Raw genomic sequence first — 16,875 nt, forward strand, 5'->3', positions numbered from 1 at the left:
ACACACACACACACACACACACACACACACACACACACACACACACACACACACACACACTCTAAGTGCTCAGTCCATGCTGGAGGCAAGTGAAGGCATTGCACTACTAGCCTACTTTTGGACAGGTCAGTCCTCTAAAAGTGTCCAGCCACCGTGAAATTCATATTATTCCCGTGAAGCAGACACACACACACACACACACACACACATGGCAGTATCATATATTTTCTATACTGTACATATGTCAAATATGCCTGTATATGTAGATTTTATCCTTCTGAATTATTTTAGATTCAGGCCAGCAGGTTTTTGATTTTTTAAAGTGTAGGCAGCATTGATCTGAAGTCCCCTCAGTGTATTTAAACTGTAACAGTGCATCCTGTTTTATTAGCCGATGATATGCCATGTATATAAAAACTGCAGCTGAAGTCCCCAGATGTTCTCAAATAAATGTTCAAGGTTGCAAAGTTCAAATATTTCACTAAACTGTGGTTTATGAGGATAAAATAAAAATATGTGTTACTGGTAACTGTTAGTTGACCACATGTACAATTAGCACTTAAAACATGAAAAATGACATAGCATACTCCCATAAATGCATTTTGTGTGTGTGTGTGGGTGTGTGTGTGTGTGTGTGTTGCTCCTTGCCACTGATTAATGAAACAGCCATAAAGATGCCTTAAAATTAATTTCATATTGAAACATTGTTACTACTATAATCACACATTTTGTACATTTTTTTGCAATACATATTCACATACATATAATAAATTGTCATCTTAGTTTCAACTAACTGCAGCATTAAAATGCCACTTTCAGTGTGATGCATCAGTAGCAACAGATGAATATGGACACATTCCTTAATATGAGAATAAAAGGAGCCACTTTCTGACTTTTTTACTCATGTCAACTCAATAGAGGAGGGGACACTTCAAACACAATTACTTCTAACAGCTGTAACAATGAATCCTTAGAGACCACAGAGCACCTCTAACACGCTCACGTGTCTTGTTTTGTCTCAGCCTCCTGTTTTATTCCAAAAACTGAAATTTCAGACGCGTGTTTTTTGTAATGTAAATTCTTCGTGTGTGAAGTCACTGTGTAGGTGACTTTAAGTATGTATTACTCAACAGAAGTACAAGTACATAAAAGGTATTATTCATGTGCAGTGTACATCATTTCCCCCTTACTCAATTAAGTTCAGTTTTATTTAATTAGTTTCCTGTGATTTGTCAGCGGGATCGTGTGGGTCGTGGAAACAACGTCAGCGTGCCATTGCGCATCCGGAGAGCGCGCGCTCCAGCACAGCGACGTTTCCCCTGGAGGAGCGAGGAGGAGGATGAAGAGGATCCCGGTGGTTTTGGTGATGATAACGATGATGATGATGACGGGTAGCGCGTGAAGCCGTTTCTTGTGGGATTAACTCTCGTGGAGATGGATGTGATGGACGGTCGCAGTTGTTTTAGTTGTTATTTCTCCTGAGAGACGCAGACAGAGAGGGGGTCGGGGGGGAGATGGGGGACCGACATCGGCGGACTGGAAGACTCGGGAACCTCACGACCAAGTCCCGGGTCTCCAAGGAGACCAAGCTCCGGTTGCGCGTGGTCTTCCTGGATGACAGCGAGCGCACGTTCGAGGTGGAGGTAAGTCCTTCACAGGCAAGAGTGAAAATATTTATTAATTTATATTTACTTTTGTGAGTGGATCCCCATACAGTATTTTTCTGCCTTCAAACAAACATTTATAACAAATATGAAATATGTCTACAGCTTTCTGCCCCGTAATTTCTTCCTCTCCTTCCTGAAGAAAGAAAGAAAGAAAGAAAGAAAGAAAGAAAGAAAGAAAGAAAGAAAGAAAGAAAGAAAGAAAGAAAGCAAAGGGAGGGAAATCCACTATGGACTTTGCACACTCTTGGGCTGGATTCTTGGCCAATATTTACTCTTTAATACAATAATTAGGATTTTTATCATGCAGTACAACACCTGCTCATGTATGACACGGTTTAATCTGCTGTTTAATATAACTTAAAACTGTGTCACACCCAATATTTTAAATTTAAATCACTTGCTCTGTACAGCAGTGACTGCAGGCTTCTACAAAAATATTTATTGTGTTAAACTGCCAAACTGAAACTGACCATTTAAGTGCTTATAGAGCAGATATGCTTCACATTTTCAGTGTGTTTCTTCTTCTCACTCTTGAGTCACTCTGTGGCAAAAACTGCCCAGACCTTCCAGGTCCTCAAATCCCTGCACTGCTGCTAGCCTCAAATACACCCGACTGTCTTTGTCTTTATTGGACAATCAAAGACAGAAAAGTGCAGCAGACAATAATGTAATAATTACCAGATTTGTGGTCAGTAAACTGTAGCTAAAAGGCTTTTAACCAGTGCACGTTAGCAAAACTGCAACACAAGAAGAAAAAAAAAAAAGTTTGTTTGGGCAGAGTTTCTGGGTCTGACAACTGAGGCCAGTGCAGAACCTGCATTCTTTTTAATGACCAGCAGGGGGCAAATTCATTGACTGAGGAAAGAAATCTGACTGTATAAGTTTATATGAAAATGACCCTACTAAGCTTGTGATATATGATAGGATTGCTTGTTCCAAGTCTCACTTAAAACAACACGATGTTAATTTTCATAAAAGAAAGTGGGGAATGCTTTTACCGAGCGACTGACAGCTTGCTATAGTGTGAGCGTGCAGTGTCAGCTCCACCGCTCACTCATCAAATCTGGCTTCAAAACACCAAGTTGGAGATGGTGAAAATGCTCAGCTCAAGGCTTCACCTTAAGCTGAATAACTAGTGAGGAATGTGCATGTGGCTACATCCATCTTTTAACTGCAGTAGAGAGTTGCTGTTTGTATGAAGTGACGATGCACAAGTACATAAAAGTCCCCAGCTCAAGCTTCTCAAATGTTAATGCGTTGCTGCTTTTCTTGGCTTTGTCACCTCACTAAATATCTTTGGGCTCAGGTGTGATGATCAGACAAAACAAGCAATTTCAACATCATCTTTAGTCCTAGAGAACTGTGACGGGCAGCTTTTGCAGCCTTTTTGACGTAAAAAACTACAGAGTTTATGGATTAATCACGTGCAGATTACACAGCAGATCCTAGTCTCTGTGTTATGTCCTTTCCTGCACAGCACCTTTTTACCTTAGTGGTTTACAGAGCACTTTGCAGTTTGCCATGCAAGATGCTCGCCTACCATCATTAGTAACCTGGGTTTCAATGTCTTGCCCTAGCACAGTTTAGCACATGGGAATCATCAAACCCTCTCCCACCTGAGTTACGGCCACCTTTAACTGTTTCTCTGTGTATTAGTTTGTCCAATAAAACAGGGGAAAAGATGCAATAAGAAAACAAGAATGCTGACAACACTGGTAAAGCTGCAGGTTCTGTAACAGTTTATTATTTGTCTTCCAGGTGTCGCTTAATGGCACAAAAGTGCCTGTGATGCAGTTTTGTGCAGAAGTTTCAGACTTTATTAGCAATGCACGGATTCTTGGGACTGTTCTCCCTCCTAAAAATTGATATTACTGGATTAATGAGGCCCAAACTCCAGAGTCTTGGTTGGAAATTGTGCGTTTGTGCCACCTCCCTTCTAAACCTTCCTTCTTTAAAAGTGGAACAGCTCCAAAATTCGCTTTCAGAAACTCTTATGTGGGTTGTTTCAGATGGTAGGATAGAAATTGTCTTTAAATATTAGCATTAGTCATCACAGTGACTAATAATGTCATTGTGATGACTAATATTATTTAGTTTTCACACAGTATTAAATATTCTGATATATTCTTGATGTATTCTGACCTGACATATTCAAAAGTCAGGTCACGAACATGATTAGTTTAATTATAGTCGTACTTACTACATGCAGGTTTTATTTTACTCCTCAAATTTACAAAAAATCAATTATGTACCCATAAGATAGATCAACTAAATAGAACTAAACTCAAATTATATTGTCAACAAAAGATAACAAAGTAACAAAAATGAAGTGTTTGAACAAAAACAAGCTCAAACATAACTGACCTAACTGATAGAAAAGAACAAAGAGAAACTTAAATAATGGACCAAACAGACCAAAGTAGAGACAGAACTGGGAACAGAAACACAAACTAGCCGACTTCAGAGGAACAAAAACATTCCTTGGCTCAATCCAGTTTCTGTATAAAGGTGTACTTCTTTCCAAAGCTCAAAGTCAGGTGTTGAATCCCCACATAGTCTATGCTGTAGTGGGCGACATCACTGTTTGCATTTCAGGCCCCATCTTATCTCAAAGACCTCATAGTCTCATATCACCCCAACAGAGCACTTCACTCTCAGACTGCTGGCTTACTTGTGGTTCCTCAGATACTTAAGAGTAGAATGGGAGGCAGAGCCTTCAGCTTTCAGGCCCCTCTTCTGTGGAACCAACTTCCAGCTTGGATTCGGGAGACAGACACCCTCTCTATTTTTAAGATTAAGCTTAAAACTTTGTCACCAAGTGCTTGCTGATAGGGGGTAGTTTTGACTGTTGGGTTTTCTCTGTAATTATTGTAGGGTCCTTGCAATATTAAGTGTTTGTTTGTAACTGTTTGTTGTGATTTGGCACTATATAAATTGAATTGAATTGAATTGAATTCATACTTGTGTGCTGGTGTGTCTGAGCTGCCATCAGGACTGCATGAGCTGTTCATGTTGGACTTGGTTAAAAAAAACAAACTGATTAACAGATTTTACTGAAAAGCAGGAAACAGAAGAAGACTTCAGAACCAACTCTAGTCTATAAATGTGTTGTTAAAGCTGTGGACTGAGAAAAATGTCATTACCCAATGGTGTAGTTAACCACTACACCATTGGGTAATGGCAAACAAAAGGTTGCTGGTTCAAGTCCAGACAGCCTGGAGACAGCCTCAGATGGAAATTTAATTAAGTTTGTTTGAAAAAAAGCTGATTTTTTTAAAAGGTCCAAACAGTTGCAGATGCTTGCCAGCTGTGTGAGGTGTAAACACTCTGCTGTCTATGAAGGCCATGTGCTGCTCTACTATCCAGGTCAGTAAAAACAGACCAACGGGCCTCTTTTTCAACATGGTGACGTCGCCTGCGAGGCAGTATCGCAATCTAAAAAGAGACTCAGTGTGTGTGTGTGTGTGTGTGTGTGTGTGTGTGTGCGTGCATGGCTTGCAGTATTGTGTTAGCAAAGGAGCTCCATTTTCCACGCCCATGCTTTCTTCTCTGTCAGCTTCCCATTGGCCTCCGGGCCATTAGCAGCATCTGTATGGGAGGAGAGAGAGAGCTGAAGTAAAGAAAGAAAAGGCATGGACGGACAGACGGATCTGTGGACAAAAATAATCTGTGATAAACTGAGTTTATTTGGTAAACATACCAAACTCAGGCTGCAATCATCTTTTACCTTCTTCTGTCTGTGCACCCTTTTTAATGAGAGTTTGAATTTTAGAGCTTTCATCACTAAAACCTGCATTTTAATAAAAGGGGAATGACAATTCAAAATGTAACCTGGTTGCATAAATTTGAACACCCTTAAACTAATACTTTGCTTGTCTTGACACATATTTACTTGACAGTATTTGCACACTCTTCCCTGCAAAAGGGCTTCAAATCTATCTATTGTGAAAGCTTCTCCTGCACACATGTCACGTCACAAGTTTTCAGTTGGATGCAGCTCTGGGCCATTCCCAAACTGTAGCCCTCATCTGCCATTCTTTTGTGGATTGGCATGCATGCTTTAGGTTATTGTGCACAAAGGTGAGACACCTCCTCAACTATATGTCAGACACTTGAAGCTTTGTGCCATTATTGACTGGTAACACCCCCAACTTTGACTAAGGCCTCAGTTCCAGGTGAAGAAAGAGAGACCCAAGGCATGATGCCACCACCACCATGCTTCACCAGGACTATGGTGTTCTTTTGTATGAGGTGCAGTATTATTTTTGCACAAAACTTCTGGAATAATGGCCTAAAAGTTCAACCTCGGCCTCATCGGGCCATAACACATTTTCCCACATACTTTTGGAAGACTTTGTGGATATTGTCGCAAAATCCAGCTGAGATTAGATGTTTTTCTCCATAAGAACAGGCTTCCACTTTGCTACCCTAACCCATAACCTGAAACATGGAAATTTTTGTCAAATGTAGTACCCAACCAGTCTTTGTCAGAAATTCCTATAGCTCCTTTGGTGTTGCTGTAGGACTCTTGACAGCTTACCTCACCAGTTTTCATCTTATCTTTTTATCAGTTTTGGAGGGACCTCCAGTTCTTGGTGATGTCACTGTTCTCCCCTAGTTTCTTGTTAATGAGTGTCTTCACTGGGTTCTCTGATATATTTAATTGGAAATTCTTTTGTACACTTATCCTGATTGAAGTATGCTTGAGTGAATTGCATTGTTGGAGCTCTCAGCATGTGATGGAGTCAACATATCAGTATGAACTTTTTTTTTTTTTTTTGACAATTTGAGCTACAGTAGCTTATCTGTTGGATCGGACAACACAGGCCACCCTGAGTTGTACACAAGTTTTGCTTTGCACACCAACTAAAACGGAAAACTGGGTCTAAGCAATACTTGTACTACTTGTTATGTTTATGTATGACTATGATTATATTTGGCTTTATTTTGTTTTATTTATGTTGTTTTACATCAGTTTATGAAGTTTACATGCTTTTCCTGTGCCTGCATGGGTTTCCTTTGGGTGCTTTGGTGATTATAATAATTGACTCGTGCTCCGTTAACACCCCCCCCCCCCCCCCCCCCCCCCCCAACCCACCACTCCACGATCCCTAGTTGGATTTCTGCTAAAGAAAGGAATATGTGTACATGTGCCCTTTTATATTTTAATTAGAATTTAAGCACTAATATGCATAATGAGTACATTTCAAAATAAGTGCAGTTTGACAGTATTTTACCGTATATCCGGATTTACTATATAGTCACTATAGTTAACTAAAACTAAAATCAATACTAAAATTTTGTATAGTAATTCCACTGTGGTTTGTCTTCACATCATTGTGTTGAAATATGATGCAGAGGAATCCATTAAAAGTGTTTGTATGTGACAAGCTGGGAGTGAAAAGTCTTCCACCTACTGCCTAACCCACTGTGTCATGACACTGGTGCCAAAGGTAACCTTGGAGCAGGTTTTTTTTTTTTTTTTTTCTAATCTGGCATGAGAACAGGCTGATACTACACTGCTGTAAGCAATGATACTCAAGTGCTTTCACTGGCCAAAAGACAACATGTTAAAAAAAGCTGAAGTGCAGCTAACACGTGTCAGCTCGGCATTGTGCAGATATCATTAAATAAACCTGCTGTTTACCGTTTTTCCATCAAATGTTCCACAGATGAATTCTCATCCAGCTGTAAAGTTGCGTATCACTCACTTTTTCCTCTGTTCTGCTCTGCTGGAAACGAACTGCTCTGCTGATCTGTGGGCGGCCATTTGTTTCCAGTAATTATCAGTTAGGACTCTTGTTCTCGCTGTAATCGGTTACAGCTGCCATGTCCTTCGTCATCCTCCCTCTGCTCTAATAATCTTTCTTCTTCCCTAATGACAAGTTAATGAGGGACGTCCAGTGACCCCCCGACAGGGCACTAAACACTAGCTATAAGACAGCGAACGCTAAAAAAAAACTTGTGTGGTTGCAGTAAATGAACACTGCACAAACGCCATGTTGGTAATTAGACACACAGGTTCAGTGCACAGTGTGGGTATACACTCCTATTGTGATTTAATCCTGAATTAAATTCCAAATGCTGGGTCTTAAAAGTAGATAAACAATAAAGCTGTATGAATATTTTTTTTCCTTTACTAGTTTACAGTGTCTTCTGTGTTTTTTTGTCCAGTGTGGTTAAAGTGGACCTATTCTCCTCATTTTTCAGCTCCATAATCAAAATAACCATGGCTCTGTGTGAGATACATTTAACATGACATTCTCCAGTGTGGCTTGACACCCCAGCTTTAAGCTGATTTGTTTTCTGATTGGCTGCCCCTCACAAACATTATCACATGTAGAAAAAAATGTCTGAAGTTCTGAAGTCTGAGTTTTTGGCTCACAGGGATTATTTGTACATATGCTGACCTCTTTGAAACACTGGCCATGTGTAATATGAGCATCCATCACTGCCAAGCAAAATCCCTAAATAACAGTCTGTATAATATGACCAGACTGTGAGAAGATTTAATAGATGTCACTGTATAGAAAAGAACTAAAACAAAAGGAAAAAGCACACAGGAAATGTCACAGTGTGGAGCAGTTTAAAGGACCGAGATGGTAAACAGTGAGAAGAAGAGAAAAGAGTGATGAAAAATGAGTAGAAAGAGGGAAAGAAGGAAAAAAGGCAGGAAGAATGAATCCAAAAAGGAAGCCAATTATATTTTGGGTTTTCTCCGGGTGTCTGGAATATGACATCCAGGGTCCTACAGAAACCGTCTCACTGATCATCATCTTCACCAACAACACATCTACAGTCACCACTTTTTATAGCATGTGAACCTTTTTTAACAGAAAAACACTGATGCCAAAAGGAGTGTGTGAGACTTCATGTGAAAGGTAACATATTCTAGTAATCCTAACATCTCCCCTGATGGGATCGCCACACTCAAATAATATTTTTCTTTTAGATTTTCCATGTAATTTTTTACATAAATACAATGTAAAATGTTAAATTTAATGGAATTTGGTCAAATGAAATTTACCTAATTTGTATAGATTCAGTTTATACCAAACACAGTTTCCTTTGATTTGACTTTAAGTATGATGAGCAATGAAGGTCTCAGGATCCGTGGATGCTGTTTAAAATTTTCTCTGTCATGCCTCAATGTTTGTGTCTGTTCTCTTTTAATCATTTCACGTCCCCTACGCATATCTTCCTCAGACTAATTAAATATACAAAAAAAAAATGGATGTGATTATACAAGCTGTCATTAAGGAGAGTACTCGTGGATAAAGAAACTGAGCTGCAGCACATTTTTCTGGGTTCCCAGGAGCATTCCCAGACTTTAGTTTTAAGAACATCTCAATTAAAAAGTCCAATTATCCCTCTCACTTTAATTCTCTCTCCCTCTTTCTCTCAGCAAAAGGTTTTAGGTGGCGACTTCTACAACAAAGTGTGCGGTCATTTGAAACTGCTGGAGAAAGAGTACTTTGGCCTGGAGTTCAGACACCACAGTGGCAATTATGTAAGAAACAATGAATTGCACAGATATGCTCAGAACATTGTAGCGGGTATTAATGTCTTCACACGCTTCTCTCGCAGGTTTGGTTGGAGCTGCTGAAGCCTCTGGTCAAACAGATCAAATGTAAGTCATATGTGTTAACATTAAACTACCTTTAAGGGCTCTGACTTTGTTAATGACCATTTTTGCTTTTACCAGCTTCTCCCGCTTTGGTCATTTGGTCCATCCACGCTAGCTGTGAAAAAGAAGCAGTGGCACATTTATAGTTTAGCTATTCACAGATTTAAGAAGCTCTTTGCTCTTTGAAGAATAAAGGTGTCTTTGTAATTCAGATGATTTCCTCAAACTTTTGTTTATAATTCACCCCCAGCCCCTCTTTTAGCTCTGCATCTATAACCCGTCTCTCTTGTTTTTCCCTCCGTCAGACACCAATGATTTATTCTTCAGGTTTATAGTCAAATTCTTTCCACCAGATCCTGGACAACTCAAGAGAGGCCTCACCAGGTAAAGTGGGAGCATGGTGTTTTGTTTATATGTAATAAACTGAGCTAAATGTTCAACACACATTAAAGCAGTAGGTGTGATCATATTGTTTTGTGTGTGTGTGTGTGTGTGTGTGTGTGTGTGTGTGTGTGTGTGTGTGTGTGTGTGTGTGTGTGTGTGTGTGTGTGTGTGCAGGTATCTTTTTGCCTTACAGATCAAGCAGGACTTGTCTAATGGCAGTCTGACCTGTAATGACAACAGTGCCGCCCTGCTGGTCTCTCACATACTGCAGTGTAAGCATGAAAGTGCAGCACATAGTGTGAATATGCACTCACCGGGCACTTCGTCAGTCACATTAGTAACTTAGGATCTCCTTTTGCCTTCTGCTTTAATTCTTCGTGGCACAGATTCAACAAGGTGCTGGAAACATTCCTCAGAGATTTTGGTCCACATTGAAATGAGAGCATCACACAATTGCTGCAGATTTGTCAGCTGCACATCCATGATGTGAATCTCCCACTCCACTACATCACAAAGGTGCTGCATTGGATTGAGATCTGGTAACTGTGGAGTGAACTCATTGTCATTTCAAGAAATCAGTTTTGTGTTATCCTGCTGGAAGCAGCCATCAGAAGATGTGGTATCAAAGTGATGGACATGGTCAGCAACAACAGGCTGTGGCATTTAAACAATGCTCAGTTGGTACTAATGGGCCCAAAGTGTGCCAAGAAAATATCCCCCACACCATTACACCACCACCAACAGCAGCAGCAGTCTGAACCACTGACACAAGGCATAATCCATGCTTTCATGTTGTTTTACACCAAATTCTGACCCTAGCATCTAAGTGTCAGAAATCAAGGGTCACCAGACCAGACAACATTTTTCCAATCTTCTGTTTCCCACCTTCTCTTTTTTGGACCATCCTCAGTAAACCCTAGATGGTAGTGTGGGAAAATCCCAGCAGATCAGCAGTTCAAAGTCATTTAAATCTTCCCCATTCTGATGCTCAGTTTGAACTTCAGCAGGTCTCCTTGGCCATGTCTACATGCCCAAAGGCATTTAGATTCTGCAGGTGCACCTAATATAGTGGCCAGTGAGTGCATATTCATTATAGAGTATATCTGACAATTGTTTCATACACTTACATGTATGTATTTTATCAAAGATAAAATGTAGCAATAAAGATGCTGTAAAGGACAAAGCCCCGCTCCCATTCTCTGTCTAAAATCGCAGACTATTCAGTAATCAAATGGGAGTTTAGAACACAGAGAAACTAAATATGTGTTTGCATGTATATGTGTGTGCTACAGCAGAGATAGGGGACTATGATGAGGAGCTGGACTGCCAGCATTTGGAGATGAAGCACTATGTTCCCAACCAGGAATATCTGGACCACAAGATCATCAAGTTGCACAAGAAACACAGGTATGAAGTGGTACAGAAGACACTGGTCTGTGATCTATGTTGAGAGTTTTGTCAAACTAATGTTAATTTTGATCAAAGATCATTTCTGGTAAATGAGGAATGTGCTTAAGACATCGTATTAACTGCATACAGGACTGTGCCTGTGTGATTGAACTAAAACTGCTTGCCACGTTTTCTAGCTACTGTGTTTTGCAGCCTTCGTAGTTTTTTCCCCTCTGTCCCACCCATAGGTTCCTAATTGGCCCATAGTTTTAAAAATGTGATCATTTTCCAACCATTAGGATGGTTTTGCAGATGGTGTCCTGTGGTAAAAATGCTTTTGGTGGCCAATCTGTAGGGATCTATAGGGACCAAGTCAATCCCTATAGACTCCTGTGTTAAAACACCCAACTTTACAGCAGAATGAACGTGTTCACAACCCCAATTTTAGTCGGTTTAACTAATTTCCCCTTTTGTGACAACTGTTGGGCTGTAGCATTTTTAGATTTTACTAAGCCTTAATGTTTATATGAATATTTTAGCCACTTTTTTCAACTGCAGCCACTTCAGAAGGACACTTCTGAAACTTATAGTTGACATCACCCACATAGAGTCTAACTGGAAGATATTTTTGATGCAACACAAGTAACCACCAAACAAAATGGTACCATATCCAACTCTCCATAAATTGATGGTTTAGGGTTATGTGGACTGTAATTCTCATTCTTTGCCTCTTTCTGTAGAGGACTCTCTCCAGCAGACTCAGACATCCAGCTCCTGGAGGTGGCGAGGAAGCTGGACATGTACGGAATCAGGCCTCACCCTGCCTATGATGGGGAGGGAATGAGGATCAATCTGGCTGTCACACACTCTGGAGTACTAGTCTTTCAGGTGTGTCCATGTGCTTATAAAAGGAGAAACACTTTCACATACAGGAAAAGTTCCTCTTCTATAAGCTTGGAGTTGCTGTTTTAGCCACATTAGCAGCACAGCGAAAGCTGGTTTGTTATGCTACAACACAACAAATCAAATAGATCTAATAAACTGGCATACAATTTGGTGTGGTCATTCATTGTATGCAGGAGGAGACTTTTTTTTTTTTTGTTCTACATACAGTAGCATCAATAAGAGTTTAAAATTTCAATGTGTACTTCTCAAAGAACAACTGAAAGGGTTAGGAGATCAACACTATTCAAGACTAAATGCATGTTTACATGCTATACTGTTCATTTCATATAATATCTCAGTCATTATTTTTTCTTGTGTGTTTTTCCAGGGAAACACAAAAATCAACACATTCAGCTGGGCAAAAATCCGCAAGCTAAGCTTCAAACGCAAGCATTTCCTCATCAAACTGCACGACAAAGTTGGGGTGAGAACCTGACCCAGATTAACTGGGACACACTTTTGCCATTAGTCTTCAATAAGGAATAATGAGTGAGCACATGACGTCTCAGCAATGGCACATGTCAAGGTCTGAGATTGTGCGAGTGAACAGTGGGTTCTTTAAGTCAGTGTGTTGGATGGACGAGAAATGTGCTGGTCTAAACTCTTAAGAGATCTTTGAAAGGACCCAATAACTGTGGCCAGTATCCTGGCCAGGAGTTGGAAGTACTTGTCAACAGTGGTCCAAGTACTAAAACCATGAACCATCAACAGGATGCTCAGCAATGTGAGGACCAAATCTGATCCATGGCAACTACCAACTTACGAAACATAAAGGTTCCATAGCTACTGTAATGGTGCCAGATCCCACAGGGTTTGTTTTGGGAGCTTGTAGAAGACTTGAACTTTCTGGCATTTGAAGGGCAGAAAGCATGCTATGCAGAGGTGGTCGTAAAATTTTTGTCTCATCAGTGTCGTATTTCATGTCCATCCAGCCATCGTGTAGGGATACACTAGAGTTCGCCATGGCCAGTCGTGATGTGTGTAAATCCTTCTGGAAGATGTGTGTCGAGTACCACGCCTTCTTCAGGCTGGCTGAGGAACCAAAGGCCATACACAAAACACTGCTGTCCTGTAAAGGCTCCAGCTTCAGATACAGGTAAAACACACACACACATTGCTATAATGTGAAGATGCATTTAGCCATTTTTTAAATTAATATATAATCATCTTTTGCCCAAAATCAAAGTCACTTAGATACTTCTGCTGTCTACCATTCATGATTTCATCTCTAACTATCTACAGAGTCTGGATTTAAGATGGTACAGTGTTTTAACTCACCTGCTCTTGCACTCTGTGGTCTTTCAATAAGAATAGAATAGAATAGAATGCCTTTATTGTTATTATACAGGATGTACAATGAGATTGGAGGGCCACTCCTGTTCAGTGCCATGTAACAGAAAATCAAACTCTCTAAAATAAAAATATTATAATCTAGTATGATCAATATAATCAAGAGATATACAGAAATAAACAATGTGTGAAATATACAAAAAATAGAATGTATAAAAATATATACGTACATTGGTGCATCTGTACATTGTAAGAAAAGTAAATATGTGTATACATATAATAATGAAGATGATGAATATTGCACTTGGTGAATGAATATTGCACTAGTGAATGAATACTGGATATTACACAATATAGAAATGTCAGATATTGTTCAGTATGAATAATATAATATTGCACAGTTACAGTGGGTGAGTGTGTGAGTTCAGGGTGGTGATTGCTCTGGCGAAGAAACTGTTCCTGAGTCTGTTTGTTCTGGCTTTGATGCACCTGTAGCGCCTGCCAGAGGGCAGCAGGTCAAACAGGTCAAAGCCAGGGTGTGAGCTGTCCTTGATGATGTTCCTGGCTCTGCTGATGCAGCGGGAGGTGTAGATGTCCATCAGGGAGGGGAGAGGGCGCCCAACGATTCTTTGTGCTGTCTTTTCAAAGCTGAAAAGTCAGAGCTTTTCAGCTTTGAAAAGTCAGAGCTTTTCAGCTTTGAAAGACTAGTGAGCTCATGCCATGGCGAGGCATGGCATGAGCTAGATGTGGCTACTTTTCTGACAGTATTAGTCAGAACTGAATCATACGTACACACATGGGTCTTCCCCCAAACTGTACTCAGAGTCAAGGTCAAGGTCACATTTGTTGCTTTGCCTTTGAGGAATATTTAGACTCTTTGTTTTCAGTCAGAAAATTCCCTAAATTTCCCTAATTTCCTTCGGCAGTGACGAAGTGGGTAGGTGCTTGCCTTGCAGCCGGAGGGTTGCCGGTTCAAGCCCCTGTCCCTGCACTGCGTTGTGTCCTTGGGCAAGACACTTAAACCACATTGCCTAACGGTAGCGCTTGTCTCTGGATGAGTGATCTGGAACGATCACTCATCCAGAGACAAGCATCTGGATGAGTGATCTGGAATGATCATTTCATTGTGTGCCTTGTGCGCACAATGACAATGAGTTGAATCTAACATCTAAAGTATCTATCTAGACACAGTACTGTGTAATGTTGGTATCCATTTGGCAGTGGGCGGACCCAGAGGCAGCTGCTGGAGTGTATGGGATCAAGGGACAAGAAGCCTTCGCACTTTGAGAAGTGAGAAATACATTTTATTGATGCTTCCATTTCCCTTTCAAAAGCAAGAAAATACCACCATTAATAAACTTGCACTGACCTACCAAAGTCACTGAGTGTTGCCAAACCCAGCATGCCACTTATTTCACTTAATTGTGATCAATTATTGAAGTCTGTGTGTAACATCTGTTCTTTTATTTCTCTCTCTGTCTGTCCAGAACTTACTGTCAGTCAGACTATGATCCCAGACAGTGTCGGTCTTCTCCTGATCTCCTCACAGATGTCTCCAAACAGGTAATAAAAATGACCATTCAGTTATTAGAACCATTCCTTGACATGCATATTCATAAGAGATAGAGCTGCATTTACTAGTTGTCTGACAAGAAATTAATCAGCAGCTATTCTACTACTCTATTTTATTTAAAAATTTTTTATTATTTTTAAAATATATATTTTGCTTTTAAATTTTTTATTTATGTTTGATAAACCAATAGAAATTTTGGATAATGTAATCAAAAAATTGTTCAGTCCAAACAGAAAGTAAAAACAACTGAAACAGTTGTGCCTTTTTTCTCAGGTGTATGAACACTCACACCAGTTTCCCGAGAGGAGTCGTGCTCTGGTGGTCCACAGCCAGGATGAGTTGGACCCGCATCATCGAGGCAACAATATTGAAATAAACGAAAGAGGGGCTAAACGCAGCCATTCATCTACTGAGGTCAGCCAGAGGCCTCGGCCCCTCTCTCAAGTCACTCCTCTTTCTCCATCTCTCCATCAGACAACCCCGCCCTCACCGAAGACGAGATCCGCTTCCATATCTGTAATGGAGGACACAAGGGGGGTGCGCATCGGGGTGCAGCGCCAAGCCCAGCGGTTAGCCGGTGTCTATGCAAACCGGTCACGTCGTCGGCCCAACCCCCAGCCACATCCAGATGCTGCACAGCAGCTGGTTCTTCTCTACCCAAACAGCCCTGCCTACCAGTATCACCCTGTCCTCCCATCATTCCCGTTAGCTGGCTCTTCGCCGCTCAATCGACACCCCTACTTGTCGGAATTTGTTGCAGTTTCCTCACTGGAGCGAATTCCACATGCGAGACGACGGGATTATGTGACAATGGATGGCATAACACGGCCATCTTTCTATCCTGTAAGCCACAATTCACCATCTAGTTCACCAATCAGAAGAAACCTCCGCTCCACTGGTTCAGGTGGTCTGGGATTGGCTAGGGTATATCAGCCAGGAGGCAATGGAGCAAGACTCTTGGGCATTGGGCATACAGAGGCAGGTCATTATAGCGATGACTCCAACTTCCTTCCAGGGCTGCCTCGTCGTGTAGCCAGCCAACCTGATGTCAAGTTCCACCTCTCAAGGAGTTCAAACCCTGGCTTTAACCCTGCCTCTGAGTTTCGACCCCTTGGTTACTACCCCCACCTGACGCGTCCCTCCAGACCCACCTACCTCCCATTAAACTCCTCCCCTCTCCCCGAACGCCCCAGTTCACTATGTATGATTGGCAGCACTACGGGAAGCTACAGCGACTCAGACCCGGAGGTTTTCTATCCATACTACTGCCCTGCCCATCAGGTGGGGAAGGTGGTACGGACTGCTGGACTAGCCAGGATGAGATTTTCCTCAGGAAGCCTCCAACTCGATGAGGAAGAAGAAGGGGAGGAGGAGGAGGCTGGAACAGCAAAAGAAACTGCTAAAAAGGAGCCAGAGGGTGAAGAGGAGAAGAAAGAAAAGAGCGAAGGAGGAGAGGACACGAAAGGAGCATCAAAGGTTACTGAAGTAATGCTCTAGAAAAAGATTGAAACATTACAACGGTTCATGATCTCAGTCAAAAATGGTAGGGTAGGTTTTAAAATAACACATCCTCAGCAGACTATAGATAACACGATAAATGTATTAGATAAGAAGTGTATTGCTTTGAGGTACACTGGCAGATGAAATGTATTTTTTTTGCCTTGTTCAAGTGAAAACCTCAGATTTTGAAAAGTGGCCATGTTATAGGTGCAAGCTTACAAAACCCAAACAAAAACAAATAATAAATAACAATAAAAAATCAGTATCTTTGAAATTAAAAGCAGTTTAGAACTTAAAGAAGCAGATAGCATAGTACCACAACATTAACTCTTCAAGTATTCTTAGAAACTTTACCAGAGGGATAAGCACCATTTTCCTTAAAGCTATTCCCACATTTGTTGTCTCGATGACGATGTGAACATTGGATTCGCATATGTGTAAATTTTGGTTGTGATCTGGTGACTGTGAAGCTCATAGTGTAGTCCTGAAACCTTGTTCAC

General features: G+C 40.9%; 1 protein-coding gene across 1 annotated transcript; it reads left to right on the forward strand.

The window, feature by feature from the left end:
• The first annotated feature begins 1,511 nt into the window (after positions 1–1,511).
• On the forward strand, positions 1,512–16,389 carry LOC115797484 (FERM domain-containing protein 7). Its single transcript, XM_030754065.1, has 12 exons — positions 1,512–1,643; positions 9,073–9,177; positions 9,255–9,297; positions 9,600–9,678; positions 9,853–9,950; positions 10,971–11,085; positions 11,808–11,955; positions 12,341–12,436; positions 12,945–13,108; positions 14,524–14,592; positions 14,790–14,865; positions 15,149–16,389. Exons 1-12 carry the CDS (start codon positions 1,515–1,517, stop codon positions 16,370–16,372), a joined length of 2,346 nt encoding a protein of 781 aa, XP_030609925.1. The 5' UTR covers positions 1,512–1,514; the 3' UTR covers positions 16,373–16,389.
• Positions 16,390–16,875: the final 486 nt, after the last annotated feature.

Source organism: Archocentrus centrarchus, chromosome 18 (assembly GCF_007364275.1).
Source record: "Archocentrus centrarchus isolate MPI-CPG fArcCen1 chromosome 18, fArcCen1, whole genome shotgun sequence".
Taxonomy (NCBI): domain Eukaryota; kingdom Metazoa; phylum Chordata; class Actinopteri; order Cichliformes; family Cichlidae; genus Archocentrus; species Archocentrus centrarchus.

Coding starts and splice junctions, on each gene's coding strand:
- LOC115797484 (XM_030754065.1), top strand. CDS start 1,515: ATGGGGGACCGACATCGGCGGACTGGAAGACTCGGGAACCTCACGACC. Junction 1,644..9,072: donor AGCGCACGTTCGAGGTGGAG/GTAAGTCCTTCA, acceptor TCTTTCTCTCAG/CAAAAGGTTTTAGGTGGCGA. Junction 11,956..12,340: donor CTGGAGTACTAGTCTTTCAG/GTGTGTCCATGT, acceptor GTGTTTTTCCAG/GGAAACACAAAAATCAACAC.